Below are 22981 nucleotides of genomic sequence, written 5' to 3'. Positions count from 1 at the left end.
AACAGGAACAAGGCATATTTAATATATGGAAGAACTGGTACTCATGAAGGGGGGAAGTGTTAAAGGTATATTACTGAAGGATGCATTACTGTTGCTCTTTTCTGCTTAGAGAAGCACGTTGAAGATTCTTCTGTTTTGTTAAATGAGGATTTAAGTTAGTTGTTAAATTGCTGCTTTAAAGAAAAACTGCCCCATGTTGACTAGTAACTGGAATAAAAAGGCCCAAAGAGAAAAAAATTCAGCCCAGAGAAGAACTGAGGCTGAGAACCGTATGAGAGTGGAGAGTGAATTCCTGATAAGAAAGGTGCCAAGAAAGTTAAAAGAAACAAAAGGAAGCACCGAGTAAGCAGAATATGTGATGTCTGAGAGGCGCATGAAGGAAAATTACCAGCAAACATAGGGGATGAGAGAGGGGAGGGGGGAAGCATATGCGAGCCATGTTTAACAGTGTATAAAAGACTAAGGCAAATTTAAAACAATGAGTAAACTGGCATTGCTCACAAAACAGTATATTCTGTAAGCTGGGCTCCGTTTACTTCCATAAGGAAAACACGACCTTGATTTTCCTTATGGTTTCCGCTATCTTAACTTTGTATGCATGCATGAAATAAACAAATCCTGCCAGCTCTTATAAGATCTCTAAGCTACTTAATAAATGTTATGTTTTGAAACTGAAAGTCTGTTTCATCACTAGCTATCTCTGGGGAGGAAACCAGATGGGGTAAGTTTCAAGGTTTCAACATTTTGATTGAATTTGTAGCTAGATGTGCAAATAAATCTCTCACAGGAGAGCTTTCTACCAAAGCCAATCTAGCAAACTATAAATTATATTCCATCAAGAAACCCCCACCACTACCTATTCATATGTTTACTAAAGCAGAGCATCCTTTCATATCACAGTGGATAATTAAAGGGTTTTGTAAATCAACTTCCCTACAGCAATGCACTTGTTGCACAAAACTTCCACCATAGGAAGAATATATACTGTAAGCAGAATAAAGGAAACTTTTTTTTTTTAATTTTCTGGACCACGATGCCTCCAAATTTACATAGAATATGTTGTAGATAAGGACGGTAAGACCCATCTGGTGTGCCCATTTAATTCTTGTCACTATACTACAGACCCCCATTAATGTCAGGCACTCTCCAGGGTGAAGGATCCCATTTTAGCCTCCACCATCACCACTTCACCCCTCATGTACGTGAAGAACCGTTTTCTAACTGTTACTTCTGAATCCTCCTCTGTCCTTCCCCTGCACCACAAGTTATTCTACCTTGCTCCTCAATTTCCTCTTCCCACCCACGAGCTTCATGAACCGATTATACTGCTCTTCTTGACTGGAGAGGTCCCGGATTTTCCTGATCTCCTCTTCTCTTTTCCTTCGCTCTTCTTCCTCCGCTTGCTTCTTTTGTTCCTCTTCCTGCTTTTGACGTCTCTCCTCCTCTTCCTTTTGCTGCTGCAGTTTCTTCCAGGCTTTTGTTTTCTGTTTCCTCAAAGCTTGTTTGGCTTCAAATTAAAAAGAAAATGATTAGGTCTTCACTATCCAAAATCAGCTCAAGCCCTTTTCCAATCTTTATTTAAAGAACTGGCATCCTACACAATCCCAGCCTCACTCGAGGGCTCTCCCACAGCAGACGAATGCACCTGGAAATTAGGCGACAGCCACTTTAATGCCATTACCTGCACACGATGGGCTGATCACTTTTTTGGATGAATGCTGTTTTACTGGCTTCGCCTTTTGCTGTAACACCTTTGTTGTTATCAATTTCTCTTTGCTTTCCTTCATCACCTGCTGCTCCTTCTGGTACCAGTTTTTGCTGGCAGACTGCAGTGCCAGAAGGCGCAAACGCAGCTCGGACAACTCCTCTTCATCCTCAGCAGGCTTCTTTCAAAAAGAAAAAAAAATGTCAGTGTGGGGCACTGGACAGAACAACTCATTTACCCAAGTCACGTCCTATCAAAAGTTAGGATCATCTTCAGCATCTGCCAGGAAGTAACCTTGCTTCTTCTGTACTCCATTAACAAAGGACATTTTAATTTACGGCATAAGAGCTGTGGAAGTGAAGCAGCTAGGACAAAGAACAACCCTAAAAGTAAAGTACATGCACGACATGCCTTACCTTGTCAGATGCTAAGTCTGAAGTGTTACTTTCACAATGAGAAGTTGGTTCTTTGCCTTCCTTTTCTTTAGGTATTAAGATAAAAAAAAATAAAGTTCAGATTAAACATACACCTTGCAAAGGGTAAGTACAAGCCAAAAGAAAGCAATCCAGATTAGCCCTGAAGGCAAGACATAAAAAGGACAGCAATAAAAATGTGTGTGCCACTCAAAATTACTGCCACAACTGATTTGGTCTGCAGAGACTTCTTCTACACAATGGGAAATGCAAACCCTACAGAGGTGGCACTGCACACAGACGTGGTTATTTCAAACCCGAAACCATTCCTCATGTAAGGGCCCTTAAGCATGGAACAGACAGTACCAAAATGCGTAAACATTTTGTGAAAATAAGGTTGGGCTCTCTGACACCGACATCCTACGTATTTCCATTTGTACACCAAATGGGAGAAACTTAGTCAGTACAGCCAGCCCCAGTATTGCTGATGACTCTATGGCTCAGAACTGCTCGAATTAGAACATAAGATTACTTGTCTTGTCCTGCTCAATTTATAAAAACATTTCCCATCCAGCTGGCTGGTAGTGCCAAGAAGAAAACTGAAGGCCTCAGATGAACAATCTAGTGGCACTAAGCAACTACTCAAAGGGGAAAAATGAGATTGTAACTGGAAAAGCAGATGGGGCAAACTCAGATAACAGGTACATTTCAAGAAGGCCCCACACTATTATTCTGGTTAAGTGACTTTCAGCAAAGCTGAAACATTTTCAAAGATAATAAAGTTACATCTTAACCACTTCTGGTTCATACACCCTTCACAAGTCAGTGATGCTGCCGGCCCCAATTCTAAAATCTTTCAAGTGCAAAGCAGCAGCTCTATTTAAAAAAAAGTTATTCTGGGCAACATGGACTTAAGAGTTTCCCCACTTGGCCCTCTAGGAACTTAGGGCCTGATTCACAGGAAGGGAGAAAAGCCTTTGTGAATCTAGCCTTACATTAAGATAGATTTTTAACTTTTTGCACAATCCCCATATCTGGATTAGTCCAATTAACATTTGACCCCCTTTATCGTCTCAGGAACACGGCAGCCACAAGAGTGGATCAGCTCAGATTTTTCCTGTAAATTATCTGCTGTATTGCTTTATTTTATTTTTATTTTTTTAAAGCAGCCTCATATAGAGGCCGATGCACTACCATGTGCTCAGACTAGCGCACAGGTTGACCCAGTCCATAACTCCTGATGTAATGAGGGGATCAGCACGTCCAAACCAGCGCACAGCTAACAGAAATCACATGTAAATGCCATGCTGATGAGGCTATTAGCTAGTACCCCCAAAGTAAAAAAATAAATAAATAACTATGCGTCCAACATGCTCATTTTGATCCTCAAAAATTAACACCAGCACCGGAGCTGGGGTTAAGACTTGAGGTGCCCCAAAAGTTGAAAAGAAAAGCAGAAAATAGAGATGTGCATTAGTTTTAAACAAATTAGACAATTTCAATGAAACTAATTAGTCATGTTTTGGGAGCACTCAAAAACTAAATTTGGGAGCCATGGGGAAAAAAAAAACAAAAAACCTGAACTATGAAAACACAAAATTACCCATGGGGAACCCAAACCAAAAAAAAAAAAAGTCTCTAGAAAATACTGCTTTTTTTGTTGTTCGACTTAATATTGTTGCAATATTAGGTTGGAGGAACCACAGAAAGCAGCAAAAAAGGAAACAAATTAAAAAAAAAAGGTCTTGATGGCGAGATCAGGTTTGGGAAAACGGACGCTCAATTTATGAGCGTCCATTTTCCTAACCCGTGGTTGTACGCCAGATGACAAGGAGGTGCATTTTAATGCAGCAGCTTATTAGCATACTGCATTGTGTGCCCAGGAGAAGTGTTTTTCACACATATCCATACTGCATCGCCTGATAAAGTGCACACAGAGGTCTCGTCACCCTAGAACAGAATTAGGGTGAATGAGACACCTATGTGTGAAGGCAAAACTGAACAATTCCAGTCCTGAAGCAAAAATTCCAGAAAACTGCCAAGGAATTGGGTCTCAAACTCCCGGTTTACATAGAAAGTTAGCCATGATTTCCTAGCAGCTCTAATCTCCCGTTACAGCCCACTCCTTGAATTTACAAGGAACACAGTTAACCCTACAGTTCTCTAGAGACATGGTGAAAAGATTATTCTTGGGACTTGTTTAAAATACAAGGGAAGGGATTTTTTTTTTTTTTTTGCACCTCATTGGGGAGAACATGTGCCTCCGTGAGTTTGAAGTGTTCCCATTAGAAACATTTACCGTCATATGTTCAAAGAGTACTACTCTGTTACTGAAGGTAGTTTAAACATTCAATCAGTACAGTCCTAGTTCTGCATCCTGGTAGCTCAATGATTACGACACATGGGCAAGCCAGCTAAATTACGTTACCTTGAACGGGTTCTGCAAGATCAACATTCAACGCAAGCAACTTCGTTCCATCTTTACTTTGTTTCAGCTTGTTAGAATTGCTTGGAATACTTAATTTCTGTCTGAGAGGTTTTAATTCAAATGCCTGAAATTTTTTAACCTGATTTTTCACCTCCGGGGACCTTTCTTTTACAGGGGCTTTTGCAATACTGCTACTTTCAACAGCAGTTTGGATCTTTGACTTCACCACTGCCGTCTCATTCTGAGGCAAGTTTTTGTTCGTCAAAGCAAGTTTCTCATCTTTATTGAGAGATTCAAGTTCCAGCTTAATTTGCTTATACTTCAAAAGTAAATCTTCAAAACTTTCTTCTTCGCAGCTTTCATTCTTAGAATAACTCTGTTTTCCAGCTGGAGACCTCCCAAAATTTTTAACTGAATTACTTGTTAAGGGAATTACATTAAATCACATTTACGTTAATGCTGTATAACCTAACAAAGGGCTGGGGAAAGCATCCAATATACTGCAAAGATCTTTATGCCAAATGGTGTTTATATTCATTTGCTGACACTGAAAACATTACCAACAACAAATGACCAGAAATTGTGAAAGACACTGTTTGCATGTAGAGTATACTGCATGGGTTGTATTTCACGTTACAAATCAAGTGGCAGAAATCCAAAAGCAGGGGAGATTTTGACCAGTCTGTGCTGTTTGCAACGTGCATGGGCACTTTCAATCCGCATTCATTGCAGGCAATTTTCAAAAGGAAAATCAACCACCACAAAGTCCATGCACTAAAAGCACCCACAAACTGTGTGTGTGTCTGTGCCTGTTCCAATGCGCACATTCCTTTCTACCTCACCACGGAAGGTCTCTCTTTCACCCGGCGATAGGCAGCCTGGGAGAGCAATTTTCACACAGATTATTTTGCCTGGACAAATGGCTTTGAAAACTGCCCATTGTCCGGGTGTGGGATTCTGTAAGGAATCATTTCAGTTTGCAGTGGCTCTTCATAATCTTGTAGACTTCACTAGCAATACTTCCCAAGAAGCTAAACCATGAGGAGATCCATTTTTGAAATTCAGGGATAAATAAAGCTGTCCTTTCCCCAAAGCTCACCATCTGCAGCCTTGTTATTCTTTTTCTACTCTGACAGAACAGCAGCAGCATTTTTAAGAATCAAAAAACAGAAACTGCATATATTGCTTAATGCAGCCATTACGAACAGCCACCTGACACAGAAAAACAAGGGTGGCAAGTTCAAATGGTATTTTTCAAGGATCAGATGTCTGTGGTACACCTCAATGTCTGCATATCTGTAGGTCGGTTCTAATCAAGATTCAAGAAGTGGTATAAAGGGGAGAGAACAGCCTTTCCTTGCTAGGTCTGCCTACTCCAGGACGTTAAACATGGCCTAAGGTAGTAGGGTACAGTCGGAGGTCCTCAACAGCCATAAACAGGGATGGTTTCAAAATAAATGTTAATTAAACTTACATAAATTACACTCATGTGCACACACAGGATGCATTCTTTACGGATATCCCTGAATACCAGGCCTGTTTGCAAAGACCAATTTAGCACTCGATTTCTAGTGTTTGCATGAACAGAAAAGAGTAACTTATGTTAACAGAGGTAACCTGCACGGAGCAACAGTTTCTTCCCATAACAGAAGACATGGGTAACAAACAGAGTGGCAGTTCCTACCCTAAACAGAAAGCATGGCGGTTCCCTGCACGGCTCAGCAGTTACTTCCCTTAATAGAAGGCACGGGGGGTAACCTGCATGGTGCGGCAGTTACTACCCTTAACAGAAGGCATGGGGGTAACCTGCATGGAGCAGCAGTTACTACCCTTAAAATTAAAAAAGATTGGATGGACCATTTGGGTCTTTTTCTGCCAACATTTACTATGTTAATGTTACCAGATCCAGGGAGCACTGCGAAAGAGAGCAACAGCAGAAAAAGATTTTTACTAGAGGACAACTCATGAAAAAAAAGATATATTACCGACTTAAAATTATTTTCCTAATATACACCAAATTATTCATAAGGGCAAAAAAAAAGCTGTACTGGGAACAACTTTCTTAAAACACAGTTTTTTCTCAGCAGTTCTTAACTTCCCATCTGAAACAAACAGCAATCACTCTAAGCCTATTTCGTTTTAATAAATGTTGAGCGCAGGTCTGCACAGCTGTGGTAAGAATTCCTTTGGAAATCAGTTTCAGGGCTGGCTCAGCTCCAGACTCTGGCAATCACCGTGCTTGAGATGGTTTTGCAATGAGTAACTGCTGAGCCAAGGCTACAAGGTCCAATCAAACAGATGTTTGTTTCACAATTTACAGATCCACAGAGGACAGACCTAATCAACAAAAGATACGACCCTGTTTAGTCTACAAAATCCTTATTGTACTTCAATCACCCACTGTGGATTCCCACTGTTTCAAGACAAGACACTAAATCTGCAAATACTGGTCTCTGATAAGGCAGGAAAACCCACAATGGAAGCTTGAGCTAATCACATGCGGAGTAAACAGCTGGAAACACACTATGCTTATGGCTGCCCAGACAAGCAAAGCAGGAGTAGCAAACCTTTCATTGTTTCCATCATACAAAGAGAGAAGCTGATGACAAAAAGGACCAAAGCACCCATCTCATTTGCCCATTACCCACTGCTACCACATGCCATAGGCTCTGTTGGAATCTGGCTTTTCCTTCATTTTCTCCTGTCTAGAAATCTTGTGCTTAACCCAGGCTTTCTTGAATCGTTATTGAGTTCGGTCTTTGCTTCTTCCCCAGGAAGGCCATCACATGCAACCACCACCCATTCTGTGACAAAATATATTCCAATATTACTCTGAGTCTACCCGTTTGGAGCCCCCTATTAGTTGTACCCATCTTGAGCTAATAAACTGAAAAAAGCACCAATAGCCTCTATTTCAGAGCTTTTTATTTCTCTTGAATTTGTATCACATATTTGAATGTCTCCATATCTCCCCATTTCTCTTTTAGGGTCCTTAAATCTCATATCATACAGCTTTTTTTGGACAAGCTTGCACCAATGTTCATGTAGTTTATTCATATTTGATAAACCACCTTACCTAGAACCAACAAAGACTTTCATATTCCAACAAAATACAGATAAAACAAACTGAAAAATACAATAAAACAACAAAAACAGAAAATCTGTTAAAGGTTTTACACAGTCCAACAGTAAAAAATACTAAACTCTCAAACATTTTTGTAATACTTGTTCTCTGGACTACCTTTACTGCCTATGAATTTTCTTCTCTTGGTTAGAAGTCAGCAATACCAGCCCACTTGGTCCACCACAGGTCTGACTTGATCTGTTTTTTCCCTCATTTTGTATCTGTCCCATGATTGCTTGAATTCTGACACGGTTCTGGTTCCTAGAAACTGTGCTGGAAGCCTGTTCCAGGTGTCCACTATGGTTCTCAGTCAAAAACTAATTTTCTCACATTCCTTGCGAGCTTCCCTCCCCCCCTTCAGCTGCATCTGGTGACTCCTTATGCTTGAGCTTTCCAGCCTATGGAAATTATTTATTTATTTATTTATGAAACTTTTAATATACAGACATTCATAGGGCATATCATGCCGGTTTACAAATAACTGAAGCAGGTAGAAAATACAATGAAAAGGGGAGCAGGCAAGAAAAAGGTGAGAGGTGGGCAGGGGAAGAGCAGCAAGAAAGGATAGGGAAGAAGGAGAGAGAGGAACAATCAACTTGATAAATATAATAAAAGGAACATAATTGTAACTGTTTTAAAATTATAAGTTAAGGCGAGGTACTCATTTACAATAGATCAATTGCATGATTAATTGTTAGGGGGGGGGAAGAAGTAGGAGGGGGGAAATTAAGGGGGTAAGGGGTGGCTGGGGGGTGAAAAGGAGGGAGGACGGTGATGGAAGGGATAGGGGGTGGGCTAGGTTTGATTGGTATCTGGGTAGGCTTGCCTGAACAGCCAGGTCTTGATGCCTTTTTTGAAAGACTGTAAGGAGGGCTCAAGTCGTAGGTAGTGGGGAAGTGAGTTCCAAAGGGTGGGGCCGGCTATGGTAAACGCTCTTTCTCTGGTGTTGGAGAGGTGTGCGGTTTTGAGAGGTGGGGTGTGTAGGGTGCCTGCGAGGGCACCCTACACACTTAAATCCTACTTATCTAACAGAAAGTTCTCCGTCAAGATAGGAAACGCCAACTCCACACTCTATCCCTTGTCTCAAGGTGTCCCACAAGGCTCCTCCCTCTCCTCCACCCTTTTCAACATTTATCTCACACCTCTATGTCAGCTCCTCACAGACCTCGGCCTCAAATTCTACCTCTATGCAGATGACGTTCAAATCGTCATTCCCATTCACAACTCTCTCTCAGATGCCCTTGCCTTCTGGAACACATGTCTTGCCAACATCAATGACTTCCTCACCAACATCCACCTCGCTCTAAACTCCTCCAAAACAGAGCTGCTCCTTATCTCTCCTCACCTCCCTCCCAAACCACCGATCTCCAACGATCCAGCTTTCAACGTCATAACACCCCAACCCACAGTAAGAGACCTTGGGGTTATCATAGATCAACAACTCAATCTCAAAAAACAGATCAACTCCATCCTCAAAGAAGGTTTCTTCAAGCTTCACATCCTGAAGAAACTCAGACCCCTCCTCCACTATCATGACTTCCGCACCGTCGTCCAAGCCACCCTTTCCTCAAAGCTGGACTACTGTAATGCCCTCTTCCTTGGCCTACCCTCCTCCACCACCAAGCCCTTACAAATGCTCCAGAATGCCATCGCCAGGGTCATCACCAACTCAAGGAAAGCTGATCACATTACCCCAATACTCAAAGAACTCCACTGGCTCCCCATCGCATCCCGAATTCTCTTCAAAATTCTAACCATAGTGCACAAGTCCATCCACTCGCACAATTCCAATTGGTTGGATGAACCCTTTCGTCCTATACGCACTGAACGACCCACTCGCACTGTCAACAAAGGCACCCTCTCCATTCCCCCTTTGAAAAAAGCCCACCTCTCCTCTACTAGGGACCGTGCACTATCCATTGCAGGCCCTAAACAATGGAACACCCTCCCTACCACTCTCAGGCTAGAGCCATGTTACGCCAAGTTCAGAAAAAAACTTAAAACATGGCTCTTCCGACAAGCCTACCCTGATTAAGTACACCGACTTCTGCAAGATCTTGCCTACGCCTTGTATATTCCTGTAAATAGTCCGTTGCAGTTTTTATTTATTGCTTTAATTCCTCCACCTCCTGCTCTTTGTATACTCCTCCTTGTTCGCCCTCCCTGTTCATTGTAATTTCTACCTTTAAAGTTACATTGTAAACCGGTATGATGTATGCATACTAATACCGGTATATAAAAGTTTTTAAATAAATAAATAAATTTCTAGTAGGTCGATTAGAGGTACGGAAGTGAGGCATGTTTTTAAGCCAGGTGGGGTTGTTTTTATGAAGGGCGTTGTGCAGGATGGTGAGGGTTTTATATTTAATGCGGTATGGTATGGGAAGCCAGTGCAGATCCTTTAGTATGGGGGTTATGTGTTCAGTCTTACGGGTATTGGTGGTAATTCTTGCCATCGCATTTTGAAGGATTTGTAGGGGTTTGATCGTGGAAGCAGGGAGGCCTAACAGGAGAGAATTGCAGTAATCTAGTTTGGAAAGGATAGTGGACTGCAGGACTAAGCGGAAATCATGTGCATGAAGGAGTGGTTTAAGTTTTTTAAGAATGTGAAGTTTGTAGAAGCCTCCTTTTATTAGGGACTTGATGTGGGCTTGAAATTGAGGTGTTGATCAAGTAGGATTCCTAGGTCTCTTACATAAGATGTAGGTGAGTGGGTTATGGTGGGGGTGGGAGCAGTGGGGCGGGAAGTGTGCTCTGGTTGATTGGAAATGACGAGGATTTCAGTTTTATCTGCAATTGCAACATTCTGGTACTTCATTGCAGAAGGACCATCAAGAAAGGTTTGGCCTTTTACAGCTAAAATCTGCAACAAGGGAGACACTCAGGAAGGTGCAGAAACCATGAGGAGGGATCTAGCAAAGCTCAAGGCGTGATCTGAAGTCAGACAAGTAAGATTTCATGCTAAAAACCCCAAAGCCATGCATTCGGACTGCGAAAATCTAAGGGAGTGGGGCAGTATAGAGGATGCAAAGAACAAGAGCGGGATCTGAATGATCATACCTGATGATCTTAAGGTGGCCAATCAAGTGGATAAGGTGACAGCAAAAGCCAGAAACATGCTTGAGTGCACAGTAAGAGAAATGGTCAGCAGAAAAAAGGAAGCAATCTTGACCCTGTATAAGTGCCTGGTGAGACCTCGTTTGGAATACTATGCACAATTCTGCAGACCGCACCTTCAAAAGTACAGAAACAGGATGGAATCAGTCCAGAAGCTGGCTATTAACATGGCCAAAGGTCTTCATTCTAAAGCATATAGGGAAAGAAAGATCTGAACATGAATACCCTAGAGGAAAGGCGGGATGAAGAGATGTGATAGACATTTAAATACCTCCATGAACAGTTGGTAGGTAGGTGACTTTCACTAGAAAGGAGACTCTGGAACAAAGGGTCAAAGGATGAGGTACTTGTAGCCTGGATTGGCCACTGTTAGAAACAGGATGCTGGGCTTCATGGACCCTTGGTCTGACCCAGTATGGCAATTTCTTATGTTATGTTCTAAACAATTTCTGGAAATTCAGATACACCTTTATGCATGTTTATTTACACCCTCAAAAACATGTGGCATATTGGTGAGGGTAAGACCTTCCTTGGCTAAATCCAGGTTTGCTTTGTCCCATTAATTATGCCTATCTATATGTTCAGTAGTTTTGTTCTTTATGGTAGTTTCTATCATTTGCCTGGTATAGACATCAGACTCACTGGTCTGTAACTTCCTGGATCCTTTTTTAAAAACTGGTGTTACACTGACAACCCTTCAGTCTTCAGGTTCCATAGCTGATTTTTTTTTTTTTTATTAAGTATTCCAATATATACAGCAAACCATGTACATCAGGGTAATTATCGAAACAGTAGAGAGGTAATAGGTTAACATAGCCTCCTAACCAATTGCTTATTATGCAGAATATACCCTAAGATGACAGAATCATGGCTTAACTTGTGATTCACTCTTCTGTAAGCCGTCTCACATATCCAGACTGGTACTAGCATGAAATTCCCTCTGTCCCACTGAGTTCGACATTGTTGCCATAACTCTAGGGGTATGAGAATAGAGGGAGGTAACTGGGACCCCAAATCAACAATCCACATCCCCCTCGGTTGCCATAAGAGACTATGAAGCAGTAGTTGCCCTAGTATTTCCTGGTTCATTTGTATCCATTGTTTGGGTTGTTGTAGTTTATGCCAGTCTACCAGTTTCTTAAACTGGGCCATCCAATAATATCTGGAGAGTTCTGGAACATTAAGTCCCCCTTGCCCCTTGGATTTTAAAAAGAACCCGCCGGGCTACCCGTGGTCTCCGTCCTGCCCATACAAAAGCCATACATTTCTTCGGCCAGATATGTAATTGTGTGATCTTTGTGGGTAATGTCTGAAAAAGGTATAAGAGCTTGGGAAGTAAAACCATTTTTAAGACCGCCATTCGACCCATCCAAGAGATGTATAACGGTTCCATTCCTCCATATCTTTGATTAAAAGTATTCCATTAGGGGGTGTAATTTATAGAGAATAAATCTTGTGTGGCACTGAGTTGTACCCCAAGGTATTTTATTTGAGTTTTGGCCTATTTAAATTGGAACCGCTTCTGCAGATGGTTAGCCTCCCGAGAAGGTATGTTAAGGTTAAGTATCTCTGACTTCTCCCAATTGACACGGAACCCCGATACCCTGCTAAAGGCAGTCATCTGATTAGTCAAATTAATAAGAGAAGGTTGTGATTTAGTAAACATGAGTAAAATATCATCTGCGTATAAGGAAATTTTGGAGGAGATCCTTCCCATGGTCAGCCCCGTAATGGCAACATTGCGTCTGATATTAAATCGCAAAGGGTTCTAAAAACAGGGCAAATGGCAGAGGGGATAAGGGACAACCCTGCCTTGTTCCTCTGTCCACTGTAAAAGTAGATGAATAACCACCATTGATTTTAAGACATGCCTTGGAAGCGGAGTATAGCTGACGGAGCCATTGTAAGTAAAGGGTCCCGAACCCCATCCTCTCCAATGTATGAAAGAGATATGGCCAATGAACCATATCAAACGCCTTTTCGGCATCTATGGATAAACGCTATAGTGGGTATATTATATTTTTTTGCATACCAAATATTATCCAAAATTTTGTGGACATTGTCTGCCGTGGTTCTCCCGGGGATGAACCCAGCTTGGTCAGGATGGACCAGCTGCGCTATAAAACAATTTAAGCGAGTAGCAAGAATCTTTGCCAGTAATTTAACATCAATATTCAGGAGAGATATAGGTCTGTAGGAGCTGCAAAGTGCGGGATCTCTTCCTGGCTTCGCCAGTATAGTGATCCCAGCTGTGTTAGCTTACGTCGACAAGGTGGTCCCCTTTCGCAGAGAATTAAAGAATCTCAGAAGTACTGGCGCCAACACCATGGAATATTGTTTGTAAAATCGAAGCGTGTAGCCAACAAGTCCAGGGGATTTGCCAAGCTTTAAAGACTTAATGGCTTCGTATATTTCCCCCAAGGTGATTTCTTTGTCTAGAAATTGCTTTTGTGAAGTTGTTAACTCAGTAGGGGAATATCTGAAAAGTAATCTGCTATGTCCCGTTCTATAATGGTTGGGCCCATGCTATAGAGCTGTGCATAAAATTGATAAAATCTATGGTAAATGGCAGTATTATCTGTTAAGAGGATACCATCTGAGCTTTTAATCTTAGGAATTGTGGCTTGTGCTTGCCTGCGTTTAAGCGCTTGAGCTAAATACTTCCCAGCTTTGTTCCCCCCTTCGAAAAACCTCTGTTGTGCTTGGTCAAGTTGATGCGCAATCAATGCGGAGTCCAGTGCAGCTATCTTACCCCGTACTTCCCGAATGTCTTGCCTTGAGCAATGTTGGGTAGGATCCCGCATGTGAGTGAGCTCCAACTGATACGACTGAGTAAGCAAGCGTTGCCGTTCCCCCTCCCTCTGTTTAACAAAAGAGGCCCTGACTATAAAAGATCCCCTTAGAACACTTTTCAAGCATTCCCAAACAGTCCCTGGATTGGCTTCCCCGGTATCATTGAAACGCAAATATTCTTTGATTTCCATAGTTATCCGACTCTGAAACTCTTGGTCTTCTAGCAAGGAATCACTGAGTCCCCAATTCTGTTGACCCCTATCATAATTTTGTAGTTGCAGTTGAAATCAGATTGGCACAGATTTATGGGTTCAATTTCCACTGCTTGGACCACATTGATTCTTGTTTTGTCTATCAGAAACATATCCAACTGGGAGTACCTATCATGTGGGTGTGAATAGTATGAACAACATCTGGATGTCGGGAATCGGGACCGCCATACATCTATCCCAGAGATAAGTTTAATTAAATTTTTAAGGGCCTGTCTGGTGCGTATGGGGTCAGAGCTAGATCCTGCGGAATTATCCAGATGAGGATTCAGCATCATATTAAAATCCGCCCCATCCCCCCCCCCCCCGAGAATCACACCGCCCTCCACTTTATCCGCAATCATATTGTATAGGGAGTTATAGGCGGCCTCTTTTTGTGAGGTCAGGCCATAGACAGTAATAAGTGTGAGAAGTTCCCCCCCTAATTTCACTCTAAGGAGGAGAAAGCGACCTTGCGGGTCCGAATATGAGCTCATCAGTTCAAAAGGATGATCTTTACGAATGAGAATTCCCACCCCAGCATATTTAGCTGCTTTCGTCACCGCCGCCCAGAACTGATGAGGGTATTTAATTGGATCTCATCAGACCCTCATAGCGTTTTCTAAGATGTGTTTCATGGAGGTAAATCACATCTGCGTTTAATCGGCCCATCTCTTGAAATAAGAGCTGTCTTTTGCGGCCAGAGTTTAGTCCTTTGACATTAAGGGAAACAAATTTAACAATTGCCATTAAAACCTCCTCTCCTATCCCCCCCCCCCCCCCCCCCCGGTAAGCTTAGAATACCCATCCAGAAACGCCCCAGCAAATTATCTGAGTAATGTATCACCCAAATCCCAAAGTTATTGCAGGAGCTTGGCCTGACCGATTGACACATGGACAGATGCAAAGATTTCTTAAATCCCCTTCTTCTCCCTGTTATTGAGAAACTTGTACCTATGTAGAGGCTAGATACCCATACCGCTCCCCCCCCCCCCCCAACCATCTGGGAAAGTACCAACCATTCCCGGTATCTACTGGAGGAAGAAACCTTACTGGAAGGCATCATACCCCCCTCTCCCCGGTGCAGCGAAAGATATACTTCCATAAAATACAAAACGGAACTCTGATGAATAAACCCTACAACAAGGAAAATAGAACAATGGGCTCAGTGCATGTTCTCACAAGCTCCTCAAATTAACCAGCTCTGATGGGCCAAGCGATTCAGGTGGGTGCAGCATCCCTTGTTTCATCAGTAGTATTCCTCCGGAGTCTGCGACTGCCTTTGGTAATACATTGCCATCTCGGCGTCTCGGGTCTGGTGTCCGCGGGTGTAGACGTGTTGTGAACGGGTAGCTCTACTGCCAATCCTGCCTCCGTCAATGCTTTTGCGGCTTCATCCATCGTGCAGGTTCTATAAGATTTCCCTTCAGTCTGGAACCACAAGCCAAAAGGGAAAAGCCATCTATATCTGACCTTCACAGCAGTCAGCGCAGTGATGACAGGTTTAAAGTGTAGTCTTTTCCGTAGTGTGGAGGCAGCTAAATCTGCGTAAATGGCAATGTCATGCTCCTCCCAGCGCCAGGATCTTTTGCTGTCGGGTTGCATTTGCTATTTTTTCCTTGTAAGTAAAGGAGTGGAAAGAAATGATAATGTCACGCGGCTTATTCCCTATTTTCGGTCCTAGAGATCTGTGCGCCCACTCGATCTGTATGCAGAGCTGTGAGACCGCGCTGCCTGTATCCTCCTCACCAGAAACATGTTGCAAATTCTTTGAATCACAGATGCACAGTTTGTATATTCCTCGCTCTCAGGAATGCCTTTAAAGTGCAGATTACATCGCCTGGACCTATTCTCCATGTCCTCAATTTTCTCTGCTAAGCCATTATACCGGGTTTGCATTTCCTTCAAACCTTTTTGCTGATTCTTCTACCGCTCGTCATGGTCATCCAGTCTAGTGTCCACCTCGTCGGGTTTGCGGCCTAATTCCACGCGGTCCTCAGGGATTTCTTGCAGCGTGGCAGCAATCTCTGATTTAAAATTTTTGATATCTTGGTGTAGCTCAATAAACCAAGATCGCAGTTCAGCCCGCAAGGGAGGTTCCGCCTCCGAACTCCTCACTTCCCCTCCGCTGTCCCCATCGCACCAGCATCATCCTCAGACGCCATTTTGTTCTCCTCTGGGTTCAATTCCTTCCCGACCTTATTATATGAACATTTCTTGAAGTCCACGGTTTGGGTTTTTTTTGCCACCATGAGCAGGAACAGTTCCACGTCCTTCGTTCTGGGTTTCAAATCGCACAGGTGTTTCATCTTGATATAGCCCCGGGGAGTGAGGAGCTCCGTGCTAAGTGTTCAGCATGGGAAGTGACGTCACTTCCTCCCAACCATAACTGATTTTAATTACTCCTCATTCTACCTACACTTCTCAGGGGTGTCCTTTTCATTGCAAATCTTATGATCAACCTTTCCTACACTCCACAATATCACTCACAAAAATACTGAACAAAACTAGCCCCAACACTCATCCCTGAGGCACTCAATCACCCTTTTCTCAGTGGGAACTCCATTTACTACTACCCTCTGTTGTCTATCACTCAACTGCTTTTTAATCCAAATGACCACCTTAAGGCCAACTGCTAGGCTGCTCAATTAATTTCTGAGCCTCCTATGAGGTACAGAATCAAAAGCTTTGCTAACATCCAAATATACCACCATTCAGCACCTAGCCCTGGTCTAGCTCTCTGGTCACCCAATCAAAGAAATTGATCAGATTTTGGCAGCTTGTTGCAAACCAAGGAAACAGTCTATAAAAATAAATAAGAACATGCCATACTGGGTCAGTCCAAGGGTCCATGAAGCCCAGCATCCTGTTTCCAACAGTAGTCAATCTAGGCCATAAGAACCTGGCAAGTACCCAAAAACTAAGTTTATTCCATGCTACTGTTGCTAGTAATAGAAGTGGCTATTTTCTAAGTCAACTTAATTAATAACAGATAATGGACTTCTCCAAGAACTTATCCAATCCTTTTTTTAAAAACAGCTACACTAACTGCACTAACCACATCCTCTGGCAACAAATTCCAGAGTTTAATTGTGTGTTGAGTGAAAAAGAACTTTCTCCGATTCGTTTTAAATGTACCACATGCTAGCTTCATGGAGTGCCCCCTAGTCCTTCTATTATCTGAAAGAGTAAATAACCGATTCACATCTACCCGTTTTAGACCTCATGATTTTAAACAATGGGCCTTTATTTTTTTTTTTAATTTCTGCCATGAATTGTAATGAGCAGTGTGTCACACATGTAAGCATGGTCTGTCAGGTGTCATGATGTGAAAAGGTTGAGAACCACTGCCCTAGATCATATATTAGCTGTTTACATTAACCCAGAATACAAATAATGACCTATTCTTGGGAAAGTTGAACCTGAAACCGAATGACTACTTTGTAAACCGTTGTGATCTTATCTTGGAACGACGGTATATAAAACACCTAAATAAAAGTTCTTCTTGATATTAAAATATTACAGGTGTATCCCAAGACTCAGTCCTCTCATCAGCACTTTTCTATATATCTTGTGCCTATTTGCAAAATCCTAGCAAGCTTATGTGGATACAGAATCTTTGCAGATGACATTCAATCTTTTTTTTAATCAAAATACTCCCTTCATGGTCTTACACCAAGTTCAGTGGGCATCTCTCAGCCATCAATGGCTTCGCCACAACAAACTGTTACTGAATATTTAAAAAAATATATATATTTGTGATAACCCAATGAACGACCAGCTTTGTCATCCCTTCTTCTATTTTGTTGGATGATCATAAATTCCCTATATTACCAAAAGCCTTGGGATATAGCTGAACCACAAGCTGTCTTTTTACCTATCATATCAAAAAGGTCAAAGTTTGGGTTTTTTTAAGCTCAGGGTTCTCTGCGGCTTAAAAAAATCTTTTGGAACCTAGTGATTTCAGGCTTGTTGTCCAAGCATCAACATTACCTACCCTAGACTAATGTAACACCATCTATCTTGGACTCCCATATACTGCATTAAAGCCACTCCAACTATTGTTAAACTCAATAGCTCGTTTGTTCAGCAGTAGAAGCTATCTGATCACATCACACTCACGCTTGATCAATTTCAATGGTTACCTGTTTGTTACCAAATTCAAAAGTATTTTTGCTAGTGTATAAGCTTCTCGGCACTAAGTGCATGCCCTGGACAAATTTTCTGCTACGTGTATACCAATTTATGAGAAATCTAAGACCTCAGGCAAGAGGATGTCTAGAGGGACGAAAGATTGTGCACTCTCAGTGACTGCATCCGGCATCTGGAATTCTTGGCCAGCAACATTAATATTAATGGCGTGTATAGAGTAATTTAACCTAGCTTTAAAGCAGTTTTTGATGGTCTCATCTTTGGCTAAAACATTCAGAGAACTTTGCTAAAGACCATAATGTCAGATATATGCTTCTGGCTATAGTTCTTTGTGAGCTTGTACAATGATTCCTGTTTTGCTGCAATGTTATTTTTTGTTGGCAATTATGTATATTTTATTTGTAAATCACTCAGGGCTTATGCATGAGCGATCAAGAAATTTTAATAAATGAAATAAAACACAACAGGAAAGAAACTGAGCAGACTAGATTGACTGTAAGGTCCTTAATTGCCAGTCTGCTTCTATCCTTTACATTACATAGTCTCCATTAATTTTCCCACCATCAAGGTAATATTAACCAATCTCCCCCGTTACCACTTTCACTAAAAGGTCATCCGTCCTTCTCCAGTCTCTCAAGATCATTCCCCTCACAAGATCTATTGAACAGATCCTTCAGTGGACCATCAGAATCTCCCCAAGTTCCCTTAATATTCTGGGATGGATCCCAACCGACACCACTGCCTTGCCCATTTTCAGTTCTCCTGGTTAGACACAAACCCTCCCTTGTGTAAATGTGCAGCCTCTGTTCCATTAGTGGTCAACTCCAGTCCTCAAGAGTCACAAACAGGTCAGTTTTTAAGAATATCCACAATGATTATGCATGAGACAGATCTGCATACAGTGGAGGCAGTCCATGCAGATCTTTCATATGCTTATTCATTGTGGATATTCTGAAAACCCAGCCTGTTTGTGGCTCTAGAAGACCAGAGTTAGCAATGCCTGCATTAGCATATACAAATGTAAAGGTTAAAAAATAAAATTATATATGTATGGTGATAGTCCATTAAGTAACCCGATACATTTCTTGATTAGCTCTTCAGATGTAATATGCTCTTCTTCGGGTCAGAATGCAAAGGAGCAAAAGATGAACATTAAAAATCAATTCAATGATAGGGTAAAGGGCGAGGAGGTTTGAATTCTGAATTAAAGGAGTAATATAGCACTACAATAAGCAAAAGCCGAAGCTGCACTCGGCCTAGTCCCTCGCTATAGCGCCTCTGTACGTCTCAATCTGAGAAAAAGCAAAGGATACACTTCCTGGGCGACGGTTCCCTCCAGCCGCAGCCTCTGGGCCTGCCCGATCTCCCGTCCCGGTCCCCCCGGGTCCAGTAGCCGCGCATGCCCCTCCCTCGGTAGCGGAATCGGTCCAAAGCCGTGTGGCTGCGTTCCCAGAAGGAGGGCCTGGGACTGGCCTCGGGCGGCGGCGACCGGAACGACTCCTTGGAGGACCGGTAGCCGTGGCCGTAGCCCGGGGGCCGCCGAGGGGGCAATCTGGCGGCATAGCTGCCACTGCTGGGCCTCCGCAGGGCCGGAACGGGCGGCGGCGGCGGCGCCGGCTCGGGGTTGTCGTCGTCGCTGATCTCGCCGTCCTCCAGCTCCCCTTCCTCCTTCGGAGACAGCCCGCGCGAGTCCAGCTCCGCCATGACGGGCCGCAGCCGGTAACACTGATGAGGAGGCGGCGGCGACTGCAAGGCCCGAAGCCTCCCCGCTTCCCGTCAGCACTGCCACTCCGCTCCCTCTCGCTCCACCCAACTCTCGCGAGACCTCAGCGTCCTGCCGCGTCACCCCGAGCAGGGGAAACGAAACTGCAAGAGGAGGAGCCGCCCTTGCAGCTGGGGGAGGAGCATGAGAGGGGCGGATCACTAGTATGACGTGTCGGGCTGCCGGAGGGGCAGGCGCTGCTCCGCGAGGGTGACGGATTGGGCGCAGCGAAAGCGATGGCTCCCCTTAAGAAGCGGCACTACGAAGGCAGTTACTGCCCTTCCGCTTGATTAACAGAGCAGACTGATCCACTCCTGTGGGGGGGGGGTTTCCCCCCCTAAATGCATACAGGGATTTGTAATTCAGTTTTTCCCACTGATTTCCCTAATAATAATAATTACATATCCCTCTCCCCTTCCCCCCCCCACCCAACCTCACCCTTTCCTTCTCCCACTGGACATACCATGCTAATAACTGCCTAGGATAAATCTATGTTTACGTATCTTATAGTTTTTGTTGATTATATATTTATCTCTCTCTAATTGTTTCTTAGTTTAAATTCTGTACTGTCTTCCATTGCCCAGGTTTTACGCTCCCTGTTTAATGTAACTTTACTTTCTACCTTGATGTTAATTGGTTTCCCCTCAGTTACATTGTAAACCGGTACGATAAGACCTAGTCTTGAGCATCGGTATAGTAAAAGAAATTAAATAAATAAATAAATAAATAAATAAATATCCGTGCATGCATTGGGGTAAAACCAGGACTAGAGAAGCAGTGGTAATTTCCTAAATTGAAAAAAAGGTATTAAGTGGGGTCCAGCAGCAGCCTTTTAATTTTGCCCAATGAGGAAAAGGAGGCACGTTCAGAAAGATTCCAAGTTGGTGCCCTAGCTGTAGGTTTTCTCAGCTTTACTTGGAGCTGGTGTACTTGGTCATTGCCTTGGTCCCCTCGGACACGGCGTGTGTGGCCAGTTCCCCGGGCAGCAGCAGGCGCACGGCCGTCTGAATCTCCCTGGAAGTGATGGTCAAGCGCTTGTAATGAGCCAGTCGGGAGGCTTCCGTAGAAATGCGCTCGAAGATGTCGTTCACGAAGGAGTTCATGATGTTCATAAACTACGGCCCAACGGCAGATTTATTTTCCAGCCCATCCTCAGTTTGGCCCATTAGATCCGGTCCACTGGCACCTTTGATGTCATCAACAATGATGTGCAACACATATGATTAAATATGACCCATGAAATCTTGAAAACAGAAGAGTATTCCAAAGAGATATATGGCTGTTATGATTTGTCTTGCTAAATAACTCATATTGTTCTGCCCTTGCTTATTTATTTATTAAGCTCTTATATACGTCGTTCAGACTTGCCATCACAACGGTTTCCATATATAAAGCATAAATAACAATAAATTAGATAAAGAGCAATTATTCTTAAAACATAGTAAAAGCAAAAGCGAATACGATAAGCAATTAAAATAAAGTAAAATACAATCCAATAAAAAAACAAATTAAATATACATTAAAATACTTGTTATTTATACTAAAAAGTGCTCCTCTCCGTTGTTGAGTTAAGTGCCTAATGATTTATTTTATTTATTTAGTGCCTTTTTATACAGACATTCATGATACAGATCATATCATATCAGTTTACAAGGAACAAAGGGGCAATAACGTTAACATAAACCAATATAGCGAAAAAATTACAATAAAACAGGGGTACTCGAACTGGGAAGAGGAAGAGCCAGAGGCATGAGTAACTCAGAACTAAATAATTGTTGTGGAGCGCTAGGAGAGCGATCCCACTCCTGGGAGATGTGTGTGCCCTTGGGCCGTGGCTCGACGCCAGAGGGGTCTGAAGAGGTGCCGCGGGAGGCGTGGCATGCCCGAGCATGGGCTGGACGGAAGCAAGCTGGAGTGAAGACTGGCTGACAGGCCCTCCTCTGGACCTGCACGCTTTGGAAGACCCAACAACGCAATGTTGGTCTTGTGAACAGTCCTCAGACCGTTCCCAGCCCTTTCGGACCTGCCGCAGGGTGCGGCACGAAGCGGCAGGCCAGATGGAGGCCAGGGCAGCGAAGACTAGAACATGGATTCAGACGAGACTCAGGAACGACGTAGACTCAGGAATGAGGTGCAGGATGCATAGACGTGGACTCAAGCACAGACGTGGACTCAGGACGAGGTGCAGGATGCATAGACGTGGACTCAGGCAGAGACGTGGACTCAGGACGAGGTACTGGATGCACAGAGGTGGAGTCAGGAACGAGGGCTGAAGGAAGACATGGGCACCGTCCCTCAGGGCGCCCTACTCAGACCACCCGCGGGACTGAGTCGCGGACCACCCTGCCTCATGCGCGCCCTACTCAGCCCTGGAAGGCTGGTCGCGGACCACGCTGAGAGCGGGAGAGCACAGGAAAGAGGAAGCAGGATTGCTGCACTCCTGGCAGCTCAAGGCAAGGATACGCTGCACTCCTGGCAGCTCAAGGCAGGTTAAAGCATCAGGATCAGGAACAAGGATTAAGACAGACCTCAGGGCTGGAACAAGGACATCTGGAACAGCAGGAACATCAGGACTGGAACACAGATACTGGAACAGGAGACACACCTCAGGGCTGGAACATGGACATCTGGAACAGCAGGAACATCAGGACTGGAACACAAGTACTGGACGAAGAGACAGACCTTGGGACTGGAATGGCAGGCAGGCAGACATCAGGACTGGACGAGGAGCTCCGACAGGGAACAAGAAACACAGGACCTTGCAGAAGTGCTGGAACACGGACGACTTTCTGGAGCAAAGGATCTCAGGAGTGACGAACTCCTTGCGAAGGCAAAGTCAGACTGGAAGCTGAGCCCTTTAGTAGGGCTGAGGTGGACAACGCCCAGGGAGGGGTCAGCAGGGGGCCACACCTGGCTGGCCCTTGAAGAGGAGCAGAGAGGCGCGCGCCCGCGCCCTAGGAGGCTGGAGAGAAGAGCTGGAAGCTGGTGGCGTCCTCAGCCACGTGGAAGGCCCAAGGAAGCCGTGGAGCAGCCCTGGGCTGGAGCTGGGTGAAGGCAGGTCACTGGAGCAGCTCCCAGCCGCAAGGACTGAAGCAGGAAGAAGCAGAGAGAGGTAAGGCTGGCTGCAGGCACCGGCAGAGAGAACAGAGAGCTGCAAGGACTGAAGCAGGAGAAGGGCTGACTGCAGGAACAGCTCCATGCCGTGAAGACAGCCTCAGGAGGAGAGGTAAGACTGCAGG

General features: G+C 43.8%; 2 protein-coding genes across 2 annotated transcripts in view; both read right to left on the bottom strand.

The window, feature by feature from the left end:
* The window catches only part of ZFC3H1 (zinc finger C3H1-type containing), a 220457-nt gene extending 200625 nt beyond the window's left edge, over positions 1 to 19832 (bottom strand). The window contains 5 exon segments of the mRNA XM_029597179.1: positions 1275 to 1507; positions 1682 to 1886; positions 2122 to 2186; positions 4547 to 4957; positions 19294 to 19832. Of these exon segments, the coding sequence (XP_029453039.1) occupies positions 1275 to 1507; positions 1682 to 1886; positions 2122 to 2186; positions 4547 to 4957; positions 19294 to 19684 (1305 nt within the window). The 5' untranslated portion in view covers positions 19685 to 19832.
* Positions 19833 to 20653: 821 nt separating this feature from the next.
* LOC115089583 (histone H2B-like) lies at positions 20654 to 20854 on the bottom strand. The gene has a single exon (XM_029597625.1). The coding sequence runs from the start codon at positions 20852 to 20854 to the stop codon at positions 20654 to 20656; it is 201 nt and encodes a 66-aa protein (XP_029453485.1).
* Between the last annotated feature and the right edge of the window lie 2127 nt (positions 20855 to 22981).

This window comes from Rhinatrema bivittatum, chromosome 4 (genome assembly GCF_901001135.1).
Source record: "Rhinatrema bivittatum chromosome 4, aRhiBiv1.1, whole genome shotgun sequence".
NCBI lineage: Eukaryota > Metazoa > Chordata > Amphibia > Gymnophiona > Rhinatrematidae > Rhinatrema > Rhinatrema bivittatum.
The sequence above is the reverse complement of the archived record's forward strand: the minus strand, read 5'-3'. Positions and strand labels throughout refer to the sequence as shown.